The following is a 26,149-nucleotide window of genomic DNA, read 5'->3' on the forward strand; positions in this document are numbered from 1 at the left end:
GATTGGCCGCCTCCGGCCCGGGGCCGGCCCGGCCGGGGATATCACATGGCGCGCCGGGCCCGGCCCCGCACAGGCGGGCCATGGAGGCGCAGCGGGGCTTCTCCGAGGAGCAGTTCCAGGCCGCCTGCCGGGAGCTGAGCCAGCCGGCGCCGGCGGCAGGGGGAGCCTGGCAGCTCCTGGTGGAGACTATGGGCATCAGTATCTACCGGCTCTACGACGAGGTACCCTGGAGAGGGCTCGCCTTGTCGGCGTGGAGGGCAGCCCCCAGGGCCGGGGGTGGGGCGGCCCCTATGCACACGGGGCCAAGGGGCGGCCCCTATAGGCATGAGGTGTCCCTTATATACGTGGGGGAGGGGCATGCCCCGTCTATGAGAGACATTCATCCATTCACTGGCTCTGGGGTTCGGTGTGGTGTCCTCTAGGGGAGGGGCAGATGCAGGGCCCCTATTTGGGGGGCATTCACTGGAGACATGGAGAAGTGGGGGCACCCCCCTATATTCATGGGGGAAGGGAGAAACTTGGTATCAATGAGGAAGTGCTCCTTGTGTATGCGGAGCAAAGGGTGAAAGTCCATAAAGGAGAGCTGTATGGGGGTGGGGGGGGGGGGTTAGTCACCTATATGCATGGGGCAAGGTGGCCTGTCCTATGTAGTGGGCATTCTCATTACGTAAGGGAAAGGACCCCATTATTTGGCAGAGGGGAGCTCTTCACATATATATAAAAACATGGCCATTTCCTTTATATATGGGGAACATTCACAATACATAAGGTATACCCAGTTCCCATATCTATGCTATCCCTAGATAAAGGGGGAAGGCATCTATATATCCGGTGATGGCTCCCCTATATTCTGGGGAAGTGCTCATCCCTTGTCTATGGGTGCATATCTATAGCTCCAGCAGGTGAATACTGGGTATCCCCTATATCTAGGGAGAAACAGCTCCCCTATATATCAATGGGAGGCAGGAATGATTGTCATCAGAATAACTGAATAGAAGTAGGATTGACTACTAGCTGGAGACAGTTTATCACCTAGAAACTTTTATGTGGGGTTGCTCTCTGTAGAGGAGTATCCATGTTCTTGGTGGAGGAGGCTTGTGTATTTATCTAGATATTAGAAAGTGGGGAGATGTTCTGCTGATTAGCTAGAAAGGGCGAACTGCTCCCCTGTTCCACACACCTCTCTGTCATCTGTTTGAGCTCTAACACCACTAGCTCAGTGTCTCCTGGGTCACACAAAGCAGCTTTCAGGCTAATGCCATTAACTGCTGATGGGGGGGAAAACTGTTGCAGCTGCAAACACTGCCCCTGTTTCTCTAAAAGCTGCTGCAGGAGCCTGCAGGTTACTGAGAATTTAAGGTTTAGTCACACTTGGTAATTTGGAAACTCCTGATGGAGGGCTCTGCTTGGTGAGAGGAAGCCTTTTAGTCTGAAGGAAGCAGTTTACTGATTTCAGTGGGAAATACCCATCTCCCCCTTCAATACAAATCCATCTCAGGGGAGAATGACAGTACCCTCCCTTAAGGAGGAAGGGTAGGGAACTTATTACTCCATCTTCAAACACCTCCATCTGTTCCTGATCTTAGAATCTTCAATAACTTTCCAAGTACATGTCCCGTCTCCATCTCCTCTTTTTAGCTGATGATGATGTTTACTGCTGGCTGCATCATCAAGATGCTGGCCCCAAATTAAGGAGAGCTTCAGAAAACACTGTAATAAATCCCCTATCAGCATTGAAATCTTCACTTCTTGGTTTTGAGGGAAGATTATGGCTGAGATGTCCAAAACTGCCTGAATTGGTTTTCATATAGAATCCCATTAATTGTAGTGGAACTGGGCATCAAAATCCCATGTTAAATGTTCAAGGCTAGAATCTATCTTTAAAATTAGCTTGAAGTTGAATATAGATATTTTCTATTAGTGGCAGGTGATTCTTTATTGTTTCTTGGTAACTAAACCATTTTCCTGACTTATTAAAACATTTACATATAAATATGGTTCCAAAATGTCTTTATTTTTGTAGTTTTAGTTACTCTTCTTATCGCATACTTAACAGGTCAGTGCTATTGTTGCACTGGAATTAAATGCTATGATACCGTATGGGGCGAAGCATTACAGAATCTAGTATTGGTATAAAATTGTTCATCAACTTATTTTTAAAAAGTCTGAGGAAGCAGTTTTGTTTCCTGCTGTCTCTGCAATCTGAATATTGCAATGTTTTGGTAGTGCACAAGAATGGGAAAGAGAAATTGGCTTGCAACTGACCAAAATGAAGCCGACTAGCCTGTTTGCTTTTTCAAAGCTCAATAAAATAAAATAAAAAGCAAATGGCGTAAATAATCAAAAATAAATGACACTTTAAAAGTTAAATCCATTTGAATAATCTGTTATCAGTAATTCATGTAAAGATAGCTTTTAAATATGATTTTCTAGCTTCAGTGGCCTGTTAATTGCAATTTATATCATTCAGCATACTCTAAGAGCTATTGAAAATGCAGAATTAATCAAATTGTATTTCCAGCTAGATCAAATGTGGACTAATTCTCAAAACAAATTATCTTGAACTATGAAAGGTAGATTTAGCTAAATTGAATTAGGAAATATATTTACGTTAGCAGTTACACTTACTCATAATCAGATTTAAAACAGTCCAGGTTTGGTTAGATCCAAATAGCTTGCTAGGAGTAGGTAAGCTGAATTGAAATGGAAGGACTAGAAATATGGTCAGAGGCTGTCACAACAGTAACAGAGAATGATTAATGACTACCTACCAATATATAATGTTTATACTTTCTCAGTGAGCTGCTTTGTAGCTTGATTCCCTGAACACTGCTGGCAGAGAAGGCCTCTTCCCCATTTCTCCCCTTTCCTGGCTCCTATGGCTATGAAACTTGGTATATTTGGTTATTAAATTGGGCTTTAAAAACCCCTCTAGTCTAAGGAGTGGTAGCCTGGTGGTCATATCAGGCTGGGTCAGTTGGAAGTTCTAGCAGGCCTTTTTCCTAAATTGCCTGGGCTGACCTGCTGATGGCTCTTTATAGAGAAAATTAATGCTATAATCAGCACTCTTACAATCTCCACTTCAGGATTGGGTTGAAAGCCTGTTAGAAGATCACTTTGGTCTCTGCTCACAGCCACTCTAGTCGTCTTCTCGTATTTCTCACTGCTTGTTGTAGAAGGGTGCTGAAGAATGTTGTTGCGGATAAAGCTGTTCCAACTGCTCAGTGCTTCTGTCCTTGGAGTTCTGGTGTTATCAGCACTAGCAGAGTGCGTAGCCTGCTAATCCAGTAGACCTTGATCTTACTCCTAAAGAGAGACCACTGGCACAGTTCGATGACAAAGGCACTTGGCCAGCTTTATTGCCCCCAAGGCACAGTGCTAGCTAGCATCCCATAGGAGCTACAGGTACACTAATACATGAGTGCCCAGTGGCAAGGAGCATCTCCGTCAGCAGCGGGAGTTTCTGCTGTCCCGTTGGCCACACAAAGGGTTAAGGTGAGGTACCCCCAACACTTATAGACTGAGACAAACAACTGGGATAAACAGTTTACGTACTACCTTACATGTTTCAGGACATCTGTGGGTTGTTTTTTTTTTTTTTTTTTTAACCTTCCCTTGTTCCTGATATTTCGGACAAAACATCCCTATTCATTATTCTGTCAAACCGTCTTCTCTTGTACTAGATTGGGGATATCAGTACTATCCTGCTGGAATGAATTTACATAAATATCTAGTGCCTAGTATGCTAGCAACAACTTTGCCAGGTTAACGTACCACTAAGTGAATTTGTAAGGATCTGTTTAATACACAGCCTGACTTTGGTTCATAGCCTCTGGTTCAGGCCTCAAATCTTGCACCAGACCCAGTGCTTCAGGCTCTCTTTGGCCTGATCTACACTTGGGGGGGGGGAGGAAGGGGGGTAGGCAAGCTAAGTCGGTCTTAAGTTACACAACTTCAGCTACGAAAATAGCGTAGCTGAAGTCGACGTACTTAGAGCTACTTACCTCGGTATCTTCACTGAGGTAGGTTTACTGCTGCCGCTCCCCCGTCAACTCCGCCTACACGTCTCACTCAGGTGGAGTACTGGAGTCGACGGGAGAGCGCTCGGTGGTCGATTTCTTGCGTCTAGTGAAGACGTGATAAATCTACTCCCGCTGGATCGATCGTTCTGGAGGTAAGTGTAGACATGCCCTTTCTCTCCTATACTTGTGGCAGGCATTTCTTTATTTGGGAATAAAGATGTTCCATAACAGATGGCACTAGAGAGCAACTCCCTGGCCACCACTATAAAGGGTTTCGGGCAATGAGGTCTAATATTGGAGGAAATCTCTCTGTATTTGGCATACACAATATCCTTAGCCAGGCTTGAAGGTTAGGTATAGTATTAGTCAACAACAGCTGGAATTAATGGAAGCCTCCACCATTTATTCATGAGTCCCTTGGTCCTTCTCCCTTTCCAACTCCCCCTGGGCTTTCTCTCACTTGGGGACGGCTGCCGTTCCTCATCAACATTGAATATCTTCTGCTGGTCCGTTTTTTCCCCACGAACAGACCTCCCTGATGTGCAAAATTCAGCTCACCCTTCCTGCCTCTGCACTTGAGTGGAGGCTGCCAAGCAAAGCACAGTGGGGAAGAACCTGGGGGACAGCTTATGGAGACCTCCTGCTAACAGCTGGAATGCAAGTTGACCTTGAGTCCCATGCAGGGTGCTGAGTACCAAAAGCCACCATTCAGGGATGCTTCTTGGGATGTGATGGCACTTTTGATTCTGTTATTTTTTTTTCTTTTTCTCCCCCTCCTCATCTCCCCCCCCCCCCCCGCCTCCCATGTGAGTGCTGCAAAAACTTCACTTGAGGTGCAAGAAGAAGTGATGAATGTGCTATGGTAGCAAAGTTGGCAGTTGGGCTGGGAGGAAAGCTTGCCTGATCAGCTGGGACAATGTGGGAGTATCCAATGACAATGGGATCAGCAGTTGGGCAAGATGCTTTTGAAGCGCTCCGGTAGATTGTGGTGGTCTCTTTGCACTGCCTGTTAGTAAGGCCTGAGGAAGGGGCAGTGATGGGGCTCTCATGTTGTGAGCATCCTTAGGAGGGGGAGCCGAGGACTTCTGAAATAGTTCACGTGTCTCTTGGTTCTGGCAGGTTTTCAGCAGGGGGAGCTGCTCGCGTTCTGCCTCCCGCCGGAGGTTGTGATTGATCAACCTCTTGACCGCCCAGAGAGAGTGGATAGGTGCTCAGATCTCATTGTAGAATCTCATTGATATCAATGCAGCATGGTAGAGCTCCCAGAATCTGCCTGTTGGATCTCATTGCATGATTAGGGCCTAAGAAATTGGACAGTTCCTTAGTTCACCAGTCTACAAAATGGGGATCATATTTGTTTCACAGAGACACTGGTGCCCCCAAATTAATTTGTTTTGGAGGCATGGCAGATGAAAGATGGGTTAGGGTTAGACGAACAAAATATTCCAGTTCTAGGTTCAAACCTAGTGTCCTCAGAATTGGAACATCCTGCTCAGCTACACATAAATATACATGTTTTTCCCCTAAATTCTGAAAGGTTTCTCTAAGGAATAGTGAGATCAAAACGTGGAAGTCTTGTAATTGCTTTTTAAGAAGCAAAAAATACAAATTAAGGGATTAAACTTGGGTTCAGGAAACACCACCTCTTGACTCTGGTGGTTTAGGTGCCCTGTTTCTTGGGATGTTCTTTCCGAAAAGGAAAACATAAAGGAGAAAGCAAACAAATAGGTCGTTCAGGTCCCTGTGAAAGGGGAAGGGTGGCTGGGGAAAGTCTGATTCATTCCCATTACCCTGAAGTGACAATTCTATTTCTTGTAATCTGTTTTTCTTCTGTCACTGTGTGGTAATGTATCCCCCTATTTATAGTATGGGAGTGGTGATCTGTAGTACTGAAATGAAAGCATGTCAGTGTGTGGAGTACACACAGTAAATAGCAAAAAACAGGAGTACTTGTGGCACCTTAGAGACTAACACATTTATTTGAGCATAAGCTTTCGTGGGCTACAGCCCACTTCATGATGCATCTGATGAAGTGGGCTGTAGCCCATGAAAGTTTATGCTCCAATAAATTTGTTAGTCTCTAAGGCCACATCTACACTACCCACCGGATCAGTGGGTAGTAATCGATCCCCGAATCGACATCCGTACTCTATCTCGGCAGGAGGAATAAGCGGAGTCGTTGGGGGAGCCACGGCAGTCAACTTGCTGCCATGAGGACGGCCAGGAAAGTCGAACTAAGATACTTCGACTTCAGCTACGCGAATAGCGTAGCTGAAGTTGCGTATCTTAGATCGATTTCCCCCCCCCCCCGCCCAATGTAGACCAGCCCAAAGGTGCCACAAGTACTCCTGTTCTTTTTGCCGATACAGACTAACAAGGCTGCTACTCTGAAACCTGCCACACAGTAAATGGGTAGTTAATGAAAGAGGTATAAAATAAGCAATGTTTTTGGTGGAATCTATGGGGAGGGTAGAAGTGTGGGGAAACGCGTTGTCTGAGTAACTGGGTACCGCATAGTAGCTGCCAGTAAAGTTGGTCATAAAATATTAGTTGTTTTTGAGGAGAAACTTTAAATTTTCTCTTGAAATTTTGGTTTTTCAACATCCTCCTCCCCCTGAAAACTTCTCTCTCTCTCTCTCCTCACACTTTCCCTTCCTCCTCCCTCATAATTGTCAATTGAAAAAGGGGAAGGAGAGAGGGTGGGGAACCTCCAAAAGCTTGTTTTTTGTTGTTGGGGGGGGGAGGGGGGAAAGTGAAAATTCTTAAATGTTAGAAAAAATGCCATTTCCTATTTTATATGATTTTATATATCTTTTTAATAGGAAAAGATATACCACTTCGAATTGCCATTAAAATCAATGATAGTGCAATGGTGCAGTAGCTCAGCATAGTCTGGTAGCTGTGGGTGGATAACTCTTAACCGGGTGGTATAAGTCACTAAAAATGGACGCTTTCAAACAAATTCAATAGAACTCCTGCTGACTATTGTCTAACTTGACCCTCACCAGTACGCTATTTTAAAGTTCTGACTCAACAGGCTGTACCCTGTGCTATGCTATGAAGCTTGCTAAACTTCCCCCCCCCCCCCCCCCCCAATCGACCCTGGTTGGAACTAGGCCTGCATTCAATCTACTATCTCACTAGGTATGCACTACTGCAGAAGCATCAAGAGCACTGGGCCTTTATCGACTTACCTCTGGAGAAATCATGAAAGAATAAAAAAAATGTTTTCCCTTTGAAAAAATATTTTGAAGATGGAAATTCTTAAATATTGAAAATGGGGGCTCTGGTTTATCTTTGACCAGCAGGAACCCGCACCTTGACTTTAAGGGTCTGATCTAAAATAGTTTGATTTCTCTTGTACCTCAGTTCCCCATCTCCAAAATAGGGAACTTTTATTATCCATCTTGTAGGGCTGTTTCTGAGAGGGGTGTGTGTGTGTGTGTGTGTGTGTGTGTGTGTGTGTGTGGTGGTCAGTGAAATTCTAGACCAGAGGTAGGCAACCTATGCACACGTGCCGAAGGCGGCATGCGAGCTGATTTTCAGTGGCACTCACGCTGCCCGGGTCCTGGCCACCCGTCTGACATTTGTTGCAGATGCAAGAATGACCCTCCAATATCAAACTGAAATTGAGGTGTGAATAGGGGGGTTATTGGGAAGGGATGACTAGGATTCTCCATGTTCACCCAGTAATGGATAAACTCTGGGGGGGGGGGGGGGGGAAATGTAGGATGTACTTAAAGGAATTGTGGGTGCACATCAACAAAACAACGATGATCGTCACGCAGATGATCTTTTGCACCTGTGAATTGTCTCCTTTTGGATTTTATTGTAGGATTGTGCTGAGTGCCTAAAACTTAGGAAAAGGATGATTGGTCAAAATCCATTTCCACTCTGCAGATGAAAGTATGTAACATTTTCTGGCTAATGTGGCATCAGATTAGTTCTCTAACTAGCTCTTGCTAATGGCTGCAGTTCTATGAAGATGCCTGATATTTTGCACAGAGTTAGCAAGATCATAATAGAACTTGAACCCGGGTATAATGTTGCAGTATGGATAGAATGTCTTATAGGTTACATCAGAAGAAGCAGAACTGGGGGTACAATGTAAACTATCCAAACAACTGAGGATGGCATAACTGGGGGAAACCAGCTCAGCGGGCTTTAAATCTATGCTGGGCTAAGACTGGGCCAAATTAGGCTGTTACTTTGGATTTCAGCTGATTAGCTCCAGTGATTCCAATGGACTAAAGCTGAAACCGAATTGACGTACCTGAGAAAGCAAGCTTGAAGCCTGCTGAGTTGAATGTAGACGGCTTGGTATTCTGCTCTAGTACATTAAATCTCTGCTGTCTTACTGGCCAGATGGGAAGCTGGCTGGCTCTGTCTGTTCAGGGGCAGTATGGTTCAAGTAGTTGGCAGTGAATCCTGGGAGAAGGGACAAGTGCAGCCACAATTATCTAAATGTAGCTTCTCTGAATCTCTGGGGAGACATGACAAGCGTTTGGATAGTTGAGGTTGGATTGTATACAAAGGTCATGTTTTGAAAAAGGGTAATAAAGATGCTAAGTTTAGTCTGGTGGTACTGTGTACCATCTCTAAATATTTAGCTGACGCGTGACTCTGAAATCTTGAGAGTTTCTGTCTTCAGGATCTTTTAGTCTTGAACTCATTATAAATTCCTGTCTCTCAGTATGTCTCTTGCATACACATCTATTGTAGCATAGAGTGATCCTCCATTTCCCTTTCGAAGTCTGATCTAATAGTTTAAACCTTAGTAAGCAATTTGAGAAAATCCAGTAATTTGGCAAGTACTCTTGATTACTGTAGCGTAGAGCTGTGCAAATGTTTGCTTGCTGGCAGTTGCAAAGAGTAAAAAAATTAGGATTGAGTTGAATAGAAAGTAAGTTTTCTGACTGTTTGATTCACTGAAAATTCAGAATTTTGTTTTGTGCTGAATGAAATGTTTTGTTTGGACACTGCTTTTATTTCTTTCTTTTTAAAGTTAGAAAACAAAATAAAGGGCTTGAATCCCAGAATGGAGGAGGAGGTGGTGGTGGGGTCGTCCCCACTTACACCCAGTAGCTAGGGGGTTAAAACACTCACCTGGGATGTGGGAGATCTAGGTTTGAACCCAGCTGCCCCTCCCTCCCAGACGAGTGCTGCTGTGACTATCAGGCCTAAAAAATGGCCCCAATTGTAGCTCATATGTAAAACAAGATGTGCAACAGCTCACAAGAACCTATAACCTTTTTTCCTGCTTGAAAATTAGTCATGGAAAATAGGTCAAGTTGTTTGTCAATAATGAATGTTATGAACAAGTGCAAGAGAACCAGACGTATGAATTGGGTTAGTCCAAACCAAAAGGGCCTGCTGATAAGGTTCAAGAACTGTTGAAATCATGCTTAGTAAAAAATGGAAGACATGGAGCCTGAAATGAATGAAACAAAATTGGTGTGGTGGATATTAGGTAGACAAAATAACGAGGGGATTAACTATGCTGAACGTGTTTCCCTTTTTGGGGTTTAAAAAGAGACTGGGGGGGAAAAATCATCACTGTCTTCCCAGGGTGTCTTCCATTCACCTCATCTTCCCTGAGACAGCAGGAGCAGACCAGATCAAAATACTTTCTTCCTGACAGGGAGGCCATTAAGCCTTGTTTTCGTTCAAGGAGCTTTGTTTCTCACTTGAGTCCTTAAAGTGTGTGTGTGTGTGTGTGTGTGTGTGTGTGATACCTAACAGCCAACATAGCAGAGGCATATAAGATCCTGTTCCATCCCCCCTACCTCTTTCTCTTGGCTTTTCATCAAATCACCTGCCGTGTATCTGCACAGCCAGATGAGATGACCACAGCCCTGCCCTGTCTAAGGAGAAAAGACTCAGCCACGTGACATCCCTGACAGGAATGTGAACCAGGATCTGAGCAACAGGTGTTGTGGTTGGCCTAACAGCCAAAGCGTCCATTTGTGACTGACCAGCTGTCCAGTGTTCCAAAATAATCAACAAAAGCCATATTTCCCTCACCTTTTCCATTCCATCTCTCCTCCATCATCAATCTGCCTGTCCACTAGAAACAGGCAAAACGAGTACCGTTTACACATCTGGACTGAGGGTCAAATTAACCCTTCACATCAAAAGGTTTGTTTTGAAAATAAGACTGATCTTCAAAAGGAGAGAGACTTTTTAAAGGCTTTAAGTTTGTTTTACATAATCACTCAATTCCAGTTTTAGTATAAATGCTTGTTTTAATTTCTTGTGTTTGATCAATAAACTTTCAACTTGAGAATGAATGCTTTGGGTGGGTGGGTGGGGGGGTTGCCGAGGAGTGAAATAAAACCCAGGCCTCTGTAGAAGAAAACCCTTGTACCTTAGGCCTAGTCTTCACTTACCGGCTGGTCCGGAGGCACGCCATCGATGTTCTGGGATCGATCCCGGAAGTGCTCACAATCGACGCCGGTACTCCAGCTCGCCGAGAGGAGTACGCGGCGTCGACGGGGGGAGACTTCCGGCCGCGTCTGGACCGCGGTAAGTCCGGAGTAAGGTACTTCGAATTCAGCTACGTTATTAACGTAGCTGAATTTGCGTACCTTAGTCCGAAGTCCGGACTAAGTGTAGACCAGCCCTAAATATCACTGTTTTTTAATGTTGGACAGTGAAAGTTTATAAACACCTTGAAATCAACACATCTCCCTAGTCCAGAGGCCATGGGATATTATTCTGTGGTGGGTCTCTCTCTGTCCTGCGGAAGCTGTTCCACAGGGGGAGAGCAGGGGAGAGAGCGAACATACTTTCTAGCTCTGAGGTAGGGCATTAAACCTGGACCTCCCATGTTCCAGGTGAGCGGTCTAACTGCTGGACTACTAGATATAAGGGGGAGGAAGTGGTGCTGCCACTACCACCTGTTTTGTGAATGGTGCCTAAATCCCCTTGTTCATCTAGCCTGAAATATCAAAACGTTTTATGTTGGTAATACCAGAACGATTCATTTCAGCACGTCAGCACTTTTTTTCCATTTTGACTGAAGCGGTCAGTCGAAATTAACATTAATTCACAAAACGTTTTGGTTGACCTGCGACTTTGGGAGGGACACTATCAAACCAACTGGTCTCTCACTTTCTGCCCTTACATAGCATTTTGAACCTTCATACAGCATCTTAACCAGTGATTCTGTAATTTTGGGAAGCCCAGATTGTCCTCTTGCATAATGAATGCAGTTGAAGGCTTTGATGAAATCTCTGATGTTTAAGACTGAGCTTCTCTGGTAAGCAAGCCCTTTCTCAATCAAGCTAGTAATGCAACGGGGATACAGCTACTCTGTGCTGCTTGAATGTTATTTTGCAGTGTAGTCACTCTCAAACTGCTTCACGCTTGCTAATTGACACAGATTCTTGTCTGGGGGTTGTTTTTGTAACAATGACATTTTTTACATGGCCAGGTAGTTAGTCTGACTCTCAACCATAGACCCACAGCTCCTTATTGGTTCTATGCAGATCAGGCCAGGGCTGACTCCAGGCACCAGCTTCTCAAGCAGGTGCTTGGGGCGGCCGCTCCAGAGAGGGGCGGCACGTCCAGGTATTCGGCGGCAATTCGGCAGACGGTCCCTCACTCCGCCTGGGAGTGAAGGACCTCCCGCTGAATTGCCACCGCAGATCGCGATCGCGGCTTTTTTGTTTCGTTTTGTTTTTTGTTTTGGCTGCTTGGGGCGGCCAAAACCCTGGAGCCGGCCCTGGAGCCGGCCATGCTATGTATCGGATTCTCTCATCTGTCACCCAAGGGGCACATCTGGTAGCTTAGGATGGCCCAAGTGAGAGAGTGGCTCCACAGTGAAATAACACTCAGTCAGCACAGAGTGACTTTATTAGCAGCACGCAGTAGCTCTGTCCCCATTGTATTGTTAGCTCAAGCATTGGCAGCACTTGAGGCTCGACCCACCTCCATAATGGGCCTGTTCAAAGCACCACCAAATTCAAGCTAGAGAGGGTTGTGTGAATGGGAGTCAGGTTGGGGCAACACTTGAGTTATACCTCAAGATAGCACTATATAGTGAAGACAAGCTCCGAGAGAGGGAAGAAGTGTAAACACAGCACTGGATTTAGAATGTGGATGCTGCCATTGTAAGCTTAAATGAGAAGGAAGTGCGGTGTGGCTTTTGTTTTCCCAAGCAGATAAACAGTAGGGGGATAAAGGGTTCAGTGAGATAAACTTTGTTTCTGTCCTTTTTAACTTGCTCTACTACGGAGTAGCTTAAGTTATGGATGTTGACGGCAGGATTATAGTTTTCAGCAGGCTCTGTTTGTTGCTTGTCAAGAGAGACTAAGAAACTGGAAGGGATCCAGCAAAAGAATAATAAAGATGACTCTCTTCCTGCAACAGAATAGCAATGAGCTATTATACGAGAGACAAAGGGAATACAATTAATGTTTCCTGGTCCATTAGTGGGATTAGGGAAATGTGATTGATTATCCTGCCTTGTATTATTTTTTTTATAATGTGAATGCAGATAAACAGATTAAATGGAAGAAAATCTTCAACCTCCCATTGCATTGACAGTGGATAGTTACCTCTCAAAACTGTAAATTTGAAAGTCTGTCCAATGAAGTAGTGTGGATGCTTGTTACAGTGGAAGTTAGGGTCAGTTCTGCACTGCACCTGGATAGACATGCCTAGAACTCTGATCCACGGCCTGTTGAAGTCCATGTGATTCTTTCGACTGTTGTCAGTTGCCTTTGCATCACACCCTGGATGAGGAGTTGTCAGCAAGCTTTCAGCATTTCATCATTGCTAAAGGCACATTGGCAAGTTGAGATCTTTCATTGCATGCCTTGGGCACAATGAGGGAAAGAGCAGTTATAGGGCATCTCCTTGCTTTTGTAAGTTGGTCATAAACTTAGCGTGATAGTGGAGTTTAACTGTACTCCTTGTGGAAATATAGTTGTTAATTGGAGGGGCATTTACTTAACTTTTGGGATGTGTCTAGTCTAAAGTAATTTGCACTGATATAGCTACTCCAGTGTAAATGCTTAACACAGACCCACTCCAGTAGCTTACTGGGTTAAATTAGAATGGTACAAGCCTCATCTGGGACCAATGCTGCTCACATTGGGAGTTTGCACTCCTCATTGTAAATTAAACAGGTGTTGGGGGGGGGGGAGGAGGAGGAGGGACAGAACAACCCAGTCTAGACAGAGCCTTAGTGGTGTGTGTTTTAAAATTAATGGTGGTGATTACATACTTTCTCTCTCTTTAACAAAAGATGATTCACAGGCATGCCCTACCACTGTTCTCCAGAATGTAATATTATTTCATCTGATCAGGATCAGATACAAAAGATTCCATTACGAGTTCAGTAGCATTGATCACCTTTGGTAGTGTGTTTGCAGGGAATCCTAATCCTGTTAAAGTGTCCCTACATTTTTATTTGCTCTTATGAGTAATAGAGGAACCGAATTTATGAGAGGGAAATAGCAGAAAAATATACTGTGCTGTCGGAATGTCAAAAGTTGGCTTCCTCTTGTATATAAAAGGAGTTGGCAAATGGTTGGTGACCAAATAAGGGAGGCTTGTGCTGCCATCTTCACTGGATTGGAAAAACACCCGTCAGACTAAGGGTGTAGACTGGTTATTTTGTTGTCTCTTGTCAATGGAAAGACAGGGCAAGGCTCAGGAATGTCTTTGTTACATGTCGGGGTTTTTTTTGTTGTTTTTGTTTTTAATATTTAACAACACGGACAGCTCCTGAATCCTGTGGGTTTTTTTTATGACCTTTTATGAACACAATGTAACCTGTCACGTAAGAAGTCATTCTAACGTCCAAAAGTTACATAAAACTCTCCCAAAGGGTAGGGTGGGGTGGGGGTGGGTGGAGAGGAAGTTACTGGTAAAATTTAAAATTAGGGAGAGTGTTTGGAATCCTTGTAGGAATAAGGAAAAATATCCTCTTACCTGATACTAATCCCTTTATTTATTAAAATATCCTTTTAATATCCAAACTAGGAGATTATATATAAATTAGACTCAATCATTAAAACCTCTTTCCGTGCTTCTCTTGTAAAGCTAGCTACTGTACATACTATAGGATGAAAGATGTAACTTACTTTTCAGGATGCATCTCTGAGTTGGCGACACTGGCACCCAGGAAAGAAGTGTTACCCTGAATGTACTCTATTCTATGGTTAACAGAAGTAAGACTATCCCAAATGGGCTCTGATTCACTTTGTCCAACTCCATTAAAGTCAATGGGATTACACAGGCTGTAAGGCAGTTCAAGATTGGAACTAGTGAGCCAGGTTGTGATCTCAGTTACACTTCAGGGAACAGGCAACTCTCAGGATGAGGGTGCTGAAACTACATACCCATCTGTTATTTGTCTCTTGGTGTATTGAACGTTCTAATTCCAGTGGTGGATTTGTGGTGTGGACAGGTAGGTCCCGAACAAAGACCAACAATTCTTTTCACACAGACCATTGTATAGTCATAATATTCCCCACCCCCTTGGGATTACTTGATCTTATAATTGACACTTAAAAATATTATTCTCATTGTTTTAATTAGTACTGACGTAGTCGTAACAATAGTGTAAACACTGCTCCATATGCGCAGATGGAATTTCCATATGTTGTGTGAAACTTTAAAAGCATTAACACACGAAATTGTGTGCTAGGGGAATTGAGGGTTGGGATTCAGGATGCTTGCAGAAGGAAAACCGCTAATATCCAAGACTCTCAAAATATGACTCACTCTCTCACTTATAGGTATAGCCTGTGTTACAACCAAACATCAAAATTTGGAATAAGATTTCCACTGTGCTTAACATTTTACAGCAGTAGTGATTACTGTGGGTCCTGCATTACCTAGTCATGTTTCACAACAAAACCTCCTGTTTATAGGTCCGATTGTGATACCTTGATCCTGAAGTCAATGGGAACAGGATGATTCCTATCCTTTATAGTGCCATTTACCCCAAGTAGTCCCACTTAGTTCCTGGGAACTATTTGTGGAGTAAGGCACTACTTTGTGAGTAAGGGGATTATGAAGCGCCTCTGTGTGAGGGCGTCTGACTGTTACACTTCCATATACAAACATTAAAAACAAGGCCATATTGCAAAAAGATTGCATTGGGGATTGTTTTTAAAAGGATTTGCTTTCCCAGCTTACGTAGGTTTGCAATAAGTGCCCCACCTTGCTTCCTTCAGCTGCTTTCAGTGCAGTAGAATGTTTCCCTTTCCTGTGTGATGCCTTTTTTCGTCTGTTCCGTTTCCACAGCAATCAGGACTTTATGAATATAAAATCTTTGGTGGCCTTGCCGATTGTCCCCCAGAGTTGCTTGCAGATGTCTATATGGATTTAGACTACAGAAAACAATGGGATCAATATGTTAAAGGTTAGTAAATAATCAAATTAATTTTTAAAAGTTTAAAAATAAGCTTTATCTTTAACTCTCTTCCCCCCCGCCAGCCTCCAGGAAGGAGTTCTAAAATTTCTCTCTTCTCCTAGGGCCACGTTCCCCAAAGGACTTGAGGCATTTTCAGGTGCTCAGCATTTACAGTTGAGGACAGATTATCAAAAACACTCATCTCCCAATGTTATAACAATAAGTAAAAATGTGGCATATGACAGATAAATTCTTGCCTAGTCACAGCCAAACTTCAAATATCAAGAGAGCGCACCCCACAGCATCAGTCCTTGCCACTCCGAAGTACTTACGTGGCCCTCATTACCACAGGATCCAAGTACCTAACCATTGCAAGTGTCTTTATCCTCACAGCACCCAGGGAGGTCGAAGTGGTATTATTCCCATTTTACAGATGGGCAAAACTCAGGCACAAAGAGGCTAACTGACTTGCCTAAGGTGGCAGAAGAAGTCTGAGAAGAGTTGAACCCAGGGCTCCTAAGGGGTTGGTTGGCACCTAAGCCATTACTCTGCACGAGCAATGGGGGAACATCTTCCCTTTGAAGTGCTCTTTCCCTGGTGATACTGGCCACAGAAAGCCTGAGTGACCGTGCTGGTGCTCACATTCTCATCCATCTGCGTTGTCGCTTGGAGGCTGGGTCAGCACAAACTTTGAACTATAATTTTTAATTTACAATCCTTAGAAACATTAGATGTCCTAATTGACATCAGACGCTCAGAATAGCGGTCAATTCGGTGGTAGTTTTGGGGGCCTGTTTGGCAGTGGTGAGGTCAGGGTTGGCTGTCATATGTCCCACTTTTATTTGTCTTTGTTTTGGGGGAGGAGGCATTGGCAACCATCCTACCTTCCTGGATGCTTACAAAAATAGTGACCATCCAACTGAAAAACCTAGAACACCTACAATGGCCTCCCCAGAAATAACAGTACACCTGACCACCTCCAAAACAATAACACTTCAGCCATCGTGATCCACACAACAAACTCCCATGCCCTCAAGACATCTAGTTCTGCAAACACCTGGAGGAGGTGGAGGGAGGGTGAGTGGAATTTGCAGTGTCTGGAAGACTAGCCGGCCTGGACTCTAGAGGGGCGAGGACTCAAGCGCATGGTTACACTGAAGTCAATAGAACTTAAGCACATGCATGAAGTATTTTCCTGAATAGGGGCCCAGAGGAGCAAGTTCGAAAGCCAAGGAAAATCCTGCCAGATAGTTTTTAAACTGTGGGGGCTCTAGCCTGAATGGCTCTGTTGACTGCACCTTGGGCAGTATTGTGGAGAGCTCCTTAACCTATGGAAAACGAGGTGTTGATCTACTAGTGAAGCTACAGGCTGACTTAGAATAGGTGTGCGCTAACACGTGATAGCTATTTCACTGTAAAAGGCTTTTCTACTAGCAAAGACATACCCAAAAGAAGCTTAAAGTGGAACCTTAATTCGTGCACAGTATTGTACACGAAGACACAGCAAGCTATCGTTCTAATTTTTCCATTTAAATGACTTTATCAGATTCTGGTTTGTAAAACACTTAGCTAAGGCAACCACAACCTAGTGTCTGAAGTCAACATGCTGATATCTTTTTATAATGCCTTTTTTATTCTAAGAGAATAGAAAGGAAACAGTTGGGAAGTTACACCCTTTAAATTCTAAAATGTAGATAATGTTGCAGGGTTGGCCTCTACACCCTCATTGACTAGGGAAAAAGTCTGGCTCCCTGAACTGTATCCAGAACTTGTGTATGTTTGAAACAACGATTTGATACAAGTCTGAGAATTGCTGCCTTAATACTATTTCATACTCCAAGGTTGGATGAGTTAACTCCCTGTTGGCAGAAGGTTTACTTTATTACTTCTTTTAAAAATACTCTGGATAGATAGCAGAAAACTGGAGCCATTAAATATGCCCTTTGTTTCAAGGGGTGCTAATGCTGATGTCAGTGATGCCTTAAATGTCGACACTCTTTAACAATTTTACTGCTCATCGAAGCATGTAAGAAAGCAAGCACCATATTATGAAGACTTACACAATCTATTCTGAGTGATAGCTCATTTTTTGGCTAGGTCTTTAACAACACATGGGAGGGTTGAAGGTGGTTTTGCTTTCCTGAAAAGTGGCTGAGCTTTCAAAAGACTGGGATACACAGAGCATGCATTGCTACGTTGGGTCTGATTTGAGGCCTCATCCTACAGTGATCTCCATCTCAACATCAAGACTTTGGACTATAAGCTGTAGATTTGTCTTTGTCTATAAAGAACCACGCACTCTGATGGCGCAGTGTAATAATTCACATGTTCATGGCTCATACAAAAATCAGCCGTTCTTCACTACGGCACTTTATTAAAATTTTACAGTGAAACGAGGTCCATTACCAACATGTCCCCGCTTTAGCAAGCTGAACAACCTGATGTTTACGTTCTGTATTATAAACAAAACTGAACAGTACTGTGGACTAAGCGAAGTACATTTTGTTATATAGCCTTGGTGGGTTTTTATTTTTATTTTTTGTTTGGGGGGAAAAAAAAATGGAATGCGGCATTTTAGCAAGTGTGCAATTTTCAGCATAATAATGTATCTCTTGGGCTCTTCAGAATGGATTATTGATGTTCTGTTTGGTCATTCTGTCCAATACCAGCTGTGCTTGGCCAGCTTTGACCAGCCTGTCCTCTGGAATAGATAGACTGAAAGGGAGCACGGGTGTATATGGCTTTCGTAAGTACCATTGTGCAAAGCTTAACTCTTAGGAAAGAAACACAGCAAGCTTTAAAATAATCTCTCCAGGTATTTGAACGCAGATTCCAATTGACACCTCTTTTGAAAGAGGGGGACTCACTTGTTAGCATTTTAGCTAAGAAAAATTCAACTAAAGCAATAGTTAAAAGGCAACAAATTAATACTCTAGTGACCTCTGGTGGAAAACATGAGACTGTGTGGTTTGTCGTTGCATTGCAGGGACTGCAGCATACTGTGTGCCCCTCTTAAATGTTAGTGGAATTGCAAGTGGGCTGAGGAACGGAAACGGGATTTTTTGTGTGGGATACCTGGTCCATACATACGCACTGGGTATAGTGGTAATTCTACTCTTTTTAGATGCACCATTACCCCCTTCCTCTTTCATTTTCTTTCCCACATGAAATCCACCCTCCCCGTCCCCTGTGGCACTGTTCTTTGTTCATTTGGAAGGGTAAATGCATGGTTTTTCCTCCTATGCTACTTTCAAAGCCATTTTGTAAACCGGCCCAAGAAGCTGTGCATGAGCATGACACTTCAGTCTTGCAATATCTGTATCTATCATTCAAACACTACCTTGGCCTGGGAGTGGGAGTTCCTAGGAGACAGCTGAATGGTTCCAGCATGAAAAATTATAGTGGATGCTTCTTTTGATATGAGAAAACACAAGTGTCTTAACCGTATTGGTGCTAACTCACTGGCACTGTTAACGTCCATGGGCACAATCCGGCCACATGCAACTTACACTGATGGCTCTTTGTGTGTCCTTCATCTTGTCTTTTTCAGCGGCATCAGCGGACATGGATGCCTTCCTGGTCAGATAGGAAATGCCGTCCTGGCTCAGACCCAGGATCCTTGTAGTCCAGTCTCCTGCCTTTGACAATGGCCAGTATTGGCTGCATCAGAAGAAAACCCTAGAGTGGACAGTTTGGAGGGGGGAGGATAACTTACTCCATGGAAAGCTTCCTTCTAACCTCCAATGATTAGAGTTTGGCTTAAGCTCCCTCACTCTCTCTCCTTCCCGCTACTATCTTCCACTCTGATCTCCTTAGTGAGTCATCTTGTCCCTTGAACTCTGATTCTGTTCCCAGGCTCTCCCACTCGGACTGCCTCCTATTGCAGCTTCCAGTATGCAGAGCAAATGTTGGTGCCTGTTTGGTAACTCTGGAACAGAGTTAACTTATCACTTGCCAATGAATGACAAAAATGGTATTTTTAAAAGAGTAACTTCTCGTTTCTCCCCTCCCCCCCCGCCAGTTTTGCTCATCGCTCGCTTTAATTGGGAGTCTTTTTCATACTTGCCACATGTCCTAATTCCATGTTAGATTGGACTGGCTCTCCAGGATATAAAGTGATTACCTGTTTTGTTTCAAATGCATGTTCAGCAACAGAGCTGTTATGAATTTCTAGTTACAGAATGTGCATTAAAAGGAACATATGCTTATGCACAGGTTTACCCAAAAGGTGGGATAAGCTTTGAATGAATTCCCTCTCTGGGAGGGAGTTTGATTCATTCCTGAATGGAACGGTCTACAGTAGAAACAAACTTTTCTCTTGACCTGGCTTAACTAGACCTCGCATATCCCGGTATAACTGCACTGAGATGCAACCAGATTTTTAAATTCTTGCCACTGCTAGTCTAAGCAGTGTTTTGGTATTATATATGTATAAATGTTGCAGCTGGAATTAACTCCGTGATGGCCAACACTTTTTTCCCCCCTTTGCCAATTGCAGAGCTGAGTGAGAAGATTTATGATGGGAAGAGAATAATCTACTGGGAAGTGAAGTACCCTTTCCCTTTGTCAAACAGAGACGTATCCTTTCAAATCTTTGTCTTGGTGGCAAAGCAACTTATTCAAGAGTCCAGATGCAGGCAGCTGGAAGAGTTTTTGCTTGTCTGTTACTGTGGGAGTTGAAGTGTAGAAGAGCCAAACCCGAGAAGAGAATGAAGGGTTTAAAAGCTTGATCCTGCAGTCCTTATTCATGCTTGTGCAACGTGAATCACTCACCTGGGTATCATGTCAACTTCAATGAAATGCATGTTTGAGGGCGAGAGTCTGCAGGATCAGACCCTACAATAATGCAAACACTAATATTTATTTAATAGACCGAGGTGAAACGTGGATTGAAACAGGTCAGGGACTGGTTTTTTGTTGTTGTGTTCAGTGTCTGTCACGATGGGGCTGCTGGGTGCTACTGTAATACAAGTTAATAATAATATTATGAAACCGATCATAGTTGTATAAGAACATAATGGCCACACTGGGTCAGACCAATGGTCCATTAGCCCAGTATCCTGTCTTTCAACAGTGGCTAGTGCCAGATGTTTCAGAGGGAATGAACAGAGCAATTTATTGAGTGATCAACCCCATGTCATCCAATCCCAGCTTCTAGCAGTCAGGGATTTAGGGACACCCAGAGCATGGAGTTGCATATATGACTATCTTGGCTAATAGCCATTGATGGACCTATCCTCCATGGACTTATGCTTTTTTTTTTTTTTTTTTTTTTTTTTTTGCATCTTTAGGCATTTTTCTTAACTTGCAATACAGTATGTGTATATTCGTGAACGTCGTGATATGGAGGTTGATGGGCAGAAGGTCTGGGTTATGCTGGCTAAAAGTGTGTCTCTTCCTCAGTGTCCAGAAAAATCTGGGATTATCAGAGTAAATAGTTACGTGCAGAGTCTGGTGCTTGAGAGTGATGGCAAGACTGGATCCAAAGGTAAGAAATATCACTTATTGCAGCTAAGTAAAGTAGAGCAAGCTTTCAAATTTTATTCTGCATTTATTAAGAAAATGAAATGTAAAATCTCAGATACCATCAAAGCAGGAGAGGCTAAGGACTTGAAGATACACGCAAAGGATATGGTAATGATGTATATCAAGAGTTCTATAATCTGTGAATATCCATTGTGAAAGAAGCATGTCTGGGAAAGTTACATTGGACTTCATGTGTTAGGTAACACCACTGTCGCTCTAATAGGACTTGCACAATTAAGAATGGTCCAGTCAGTCATTTCCCTTCACTAAATGGCGAACAGATGTCATTCATTTGAACTTTGGATATTGGTTATTATATTTTGATCATTGATAGTAAATGGAAAGTGGGTAACCCAGTGAACACTTCATTCGTTGAAAAGTCACTTTTGAATCTCTGTGGACCTGATTTTGAAGTTGTTATAAATAGACTGAAGGATGTTTTGGGACAAAGTTGATCGTTAAGAAAAAACGTTTTATTAGGTAACGATGTGTGTATGTAACATAGGGCTAAATCCTGCATTCCATAGTCCGGCAAAAACGGTGGTTGTAATCAATATAGCTGCAGCCAAGCAAGTAAACTGCTAATTATGATGTTATAATAAACTCTATTCCCTTCAATTTCTGTCTCCCTTTAAGTTTACATGTATTACTTTGACAATCCTGGTGGCATGATTCCGTCATGGCTCATTAACTGGGCAGCCAAGGTAAGCAGGAAGCTGAGGGCAATATCTTCCTTTGTGCTGTCTAACTTGTTCCTGAGAATCCACCCACTAGATCCAAATCTGGCCTCCATAAATCAGCCACGATCAGCCAGTCTTCATCTGAAGTCTTCTTCCCTCTTGGCCACTCTACCATCTTGTCTTTCAGGCCTCCATTCTGATAGCCGTCTCTTCTTCTACTGTCTCTTTAACTGTTCCTTCCCCCACACCTCAAGAAAGCTCACTCTTGATGCTAAACTCATCAGAGTTGTTTCTGCACCACTGTGGACAGACACCCTCATGTTTCAAAGTACGAGCAGACCGATTTAGTAACGTTTGCAAACTCCTGAAATACAGTGTGATGTTCTAAGAACAAATACAGAATTTACTGCTTTGTAGTAAATTTAATTTTCGTTGGAAGCAGTGTCTTCTGTTCTCTTGAAATATTTGTAGTGTAAAATGGTGTCTATATACAGCTTTTGTCTGCAGTGTCTTTGACCAACATCATCAGAAAATAACCACTGTACACATTTTTTTTCTCCCCAAAACAGAGTGGAGTACCTGCTTTCCTCAAAGACCTGCAGAAGGCTTGCCTTAATTATTGCAAGAAAACCTGAGTTGCTGCTTCGAGTCTCTCTCTGAATTGTTTGATTTGATTCCCAAAATTGGATGCTTCCAAGGACTACTATTGTGAAAAAATTGTTGGATGAAATTACCTCCTGAGATCTACTACTCCATTATAGTTAGGTTCCATTGGCATATGCCTTCAAAGTTGTCAAGCCTTTATTTTTTCATTTGCCATCTGTTGTGCTCTTCAGCTAGATAGCTGGCCATCCTTGCTTCAACTGCTGATGCAATTATTACCTGCTTTTCAAATGGTTTCCTTCCTTTTTATCCCATTTCCCTCCTGCTCATATTCTGTATGCTTTCTACCATAGGTCCATTAGGGGAACTCTGGCTTATGTTAAATCTTCAACAGAGAGTAGAGCCTGTTACTCCTTTGTTGGAGGAGAATACTCTAAAATGGCAGCTTTTTAAAGTAAATTTTGATTCTTGTGGTGAATCAGGTCTCTGTACACATTAGGTAACCAGTTCTGGCAGGTGTTGCCTTGCTAATAAAGTCCTTCTGCCAAAACTGGATGCCTCTTGAAGGTGCTCTCAAGTCTAATGCAGTGGATACTTTCCATGATCTTAAGTATGTGTCTTTATCCCTCCTTTTCCTAAATTTTATCCTGTATTTATTCGGAGCTGAGATTCTTTGATCAGAAATGTCTGGCCAGTAACCAGGATGTGCACGTGGAGGATATTTGCTATGTGTTGATAAATAATCTGCAGCCCGCATTGGGACTCCTGCTATTACAGGGTATAATTAAGAGTTTTGCTATGATCAAGTCTTTCAATTGCATTTAAACAGGCATTTGGCTAAGTCCCAATACTGGCATCTTTGGATCTATCATGTCTAATAGTTTGTGCTTTTTGAAACATCCACTTAGTTGAGGGGAGCCTGGAAGAGACGTTCATGTAATAAGTAAAGTTATGATGAAATAAGACCGAATGAGTCAGTTTCTTGTTCTGCTCTAATGAAAACCAATTAGCGTACTAAAAGCCTATCAAGCCCTTACGTGGAAGAGTTCTGTGAGGAAACGCAGCTCAGATATCAACTATAACTTAAAATCCTTTTAGGACTGTCCCAATATTGGACTTATGTTTAGGTTCTGCTTCCTCATTCTTGATCCTGACATGGAGATCAATGGCTGGCTTAAAGCTAGCTCATGTTTCCAAGTCTGATACACGGAGAGAAGGCCAAGAACCAAACTTTCCAGCTGATACTATAACTTAAGAAATCCCAGTAAAAGAGGAAAAAAATCACGTGCAGCGCCTCCATGTGGGTGTGTCTGTGTGGGGAGAATATGGAGGGAAAACACTTTCACAAAGGTGATGATCTCAGGGACATAGCCCATGCTGTTAATGTAGCCAGACGCACAGCCTTCAGTGTAATGGCAAAGCTTCTCCGTAACTAACCAGACCTATCAGCATTTCTGTATATAAAAGTCATGATATAAGTTATTTGCCTTTATACCTTATGTGCTCTGAATGGTAGTTGGTTGATGAATTAAAAACGAAACCTTGCAATTACAGACTTGTACGAGTAGCTTTAAATCTTTGCTATAAAGTTTTTGCTCCTTAATGGTTTGCACATGTAGCCATATTAATGCTGTCTAATGGGCATGGCCGATCATCAATTGCACTTCAGCATGAACACTGACTTTTTTTTGAAAGGCGTGAGTAAATTGATTAATCTGCTTGATTTTTTTTTTTTAAAGTTGTAAACAGTAATCCTTATCAGCTATGACTTTAGATACTTCTCCACTAGACAAAGCTGAAAATGCCATAATATAAAATATATTGGAACTGATTCTCAGGTGCTGTAAAGCAGCAAATTTATCCCAGCTGAGAATCTGTCCCTGGTTTTGTAAACAGTTACTCCATCAGTCTAACTGGTGCCTTTTGATACATTTTGTTTTGCAAGTTAACAGGCTTGAAGGTTATTCGGACACACGTGGCAGCATATAGCGAAGTTCACGTCTCTCTAGACTTAAGTCAGTGCAGATACACTAGTAACTAATTTGACCCACTGATAGGAATATTGATCCAGTTTTGATTGGGCTTTCTCTGCCCTGTGCTGATTGGCTGCTTTGCTCTAATCCTCTCCCTCCACCTCCCTCAGTCTCTTCACCTCAGCTTCACTTCACACAAGCCCCTCTCATCCCATATTTCTCCTACCCTGGCCCCCTCAGCCTCCTTCCTTTTTTTCCATTCAGCTTATCCCTGCCCAAGTGAACCCACCCAAAAATCAAACTAACATGTTTTCCACCCTCCTATTGTTCACTCGGCTTGTTCGTTCTGCCCATTTCTCTCCCACCCTGCATTTGTCTTGTCTATTTAGAGTTTAAGTTTTTCACAGCAGGGACTGTCTGTGTCTGTACAGTGCCTAGCACAATGGGGTCCCATTCTTGGTTGGCGCTTAGGCCCCACCATAATAAACATGATGTTGCATGACTGAAATTCTGTGCTGGGCCTCTCAGAGGCACAGCACAGGGACATGGACAAAGGTGGCTGTAAACCGACTCATAGACTTTAAGGTCAGAAGGGACCATTATGATCATCGGGTCTGACCCCCTGCATTCTGCAGGCCACAAAACCGTCCCTACCCTTCCCTTGACTCTGCTGATGAAGTCTCCAAATCCTACCTCTGTGCCCTCAATGGAGCGTATGGAAGCTCTGGAGGCCACTAATTAATTTTTTCCACCTTTTTGGTAACTATAACATAGGTAAAATGCAGCATTTTGAGCTCATTAAAACATCATTCACTTTGCATTATATTACTCAAACTATCTGAATCAGTCACATGATTATAGGAGAGCATCAGCCTTCTTTTCATTTACAGATGCAATTTGCTGCATACAATGACTTGTACTCCAGGAATTAATTTTGCAAAAAATCTTTGCATACAGTGGTATGAGTAGTAAAAATAAATAAATAAATAAGATAAGGGCTTGAGGCAGGAATTCCGTGGTGAAATTCTATGGCCTGGGTTTTTATCCAAGTCAGACTAAATGATGAGGTAATGGTCTCTTCTGGCCTTAATCACAGATTCATAGAATTTAATTTATAATGAACTGAAACTTTCCCTGCTCATCTCACAAAGAGTCAAGGAGGAAACTGGTGAGATCCTATATATTTATCTCTGGTCGCACTTCAGTAACTGTATAACATTAGGAGCCTAAATAATATATAAGAAATCTCCTCTAGTTCTTCAGACTGTATCTCAGTGTGCTTCATGCATACTGCAGGAGGCTTTGAAATAAACAATTTACTCATAGCACTGTTTTAAGGAGAAAACAGCATTGTAGGAGTTTTGCTTTAGGTTTTTACAGAAGTGTGTGTGTGTGTGTGTGTGTGTTTGGAGGGGCTGGGTGGGAAGGGTATTAATTTAAAATGCTGCTGCCTTCAAAATTGTTGCTTCATTTCAAATGTTGCTAAGTACTTTACTTTTTCCTTCCCTGTGTATGGTAATCAGTGGTGTGTTTTATTAATGTGTGCCTTATTTGTGATGTGCACTTAACATAGGAAAGTGGTTAAGACATTTAAACGGTCTATGCTGTTGTGTGCATAACTTTGGAATATTCAATTTACTCTTTGAAATCAGATCTCTGGATCATTTAGCCTCAATCTTGCTTCTGGATGGGGCCAATAGCTTTGTCTTCAGAGGAAGATTTAAAAACGAAAAAACCAAAAACCATAATGCATCTAGCACTGAGCAATTCTGCACAATAAAGTCCTTCCCCTTGCAGAAAACCATCTTTCATTGAAGCATAAGACTTGATTACCCTTATTATCCAGGCTTGACCTGTTCCCAATGGTATTTAAAGGTCATACAATTTCTGAGTCCTTTTAAAATCCACAGTATGTCTCTACCTCCGGTGTCGCTAAATTTCACAGCTTGACTGTTCAGTTCATAAAGCACTAAA

The 26,149-nt window shown here is 42.9% G+C and overlaps 1 protein-coding gene across 2 annotated transcripts; it reads left to right on the forward strand.

Annotated features, from left to right (window-relative positions):
- On the forward strand, positions 1 to 25,520 carry PCTP (phosphatidylcholine transfer protein). 2 transcript variants are annotated; one of them, XM_034790313.1, is made up of 6 exons: positions 6 to 221; positions 15,285 to 15,402; positions 19,892 to 19,971; positions 20,710 to 20,881; positions 21,556 to 21,623; positions 22,169 to 25,520. In XM_034790313.1, the coding sequence occupies exons 1-6, from the start codon at positions 81 to 83 to the stop codon at positions 22,232 to 22,234; spliced, it is 645 nt and encodes a 214-aa protein (XP_034646204.1). In that variant the 5' UTR covers positions 6 to 80; the 3' UTR covers positions 22,235 to 25,520. The 2 variants fall into 2 exon arrangements, with proteins under 2 accessions (XP_034646205.1, XP_034646204.1); XM_034790314.1 differs by lacking the exon at positions 21,556 to 21,623 and having other exon boundaries at positions 1 to 221.
- The last annotated feature ends 629 nt before the right edge of the window (positions 25,521 to 26,149 follow it).

This window comes from Trachemys scripta, chromosome 14 (assembly GCF_013100865.1).
Source record: "Trachemys scripta elegans isolate TJP31775 chromosome 14, CAS_Tse_1.0, whole genome shotgun sequence".
NCBI lineage: Eukaryota > Metazoa > Chordata > Testudines > Emydidae > Trachemys > Trachemys scripta.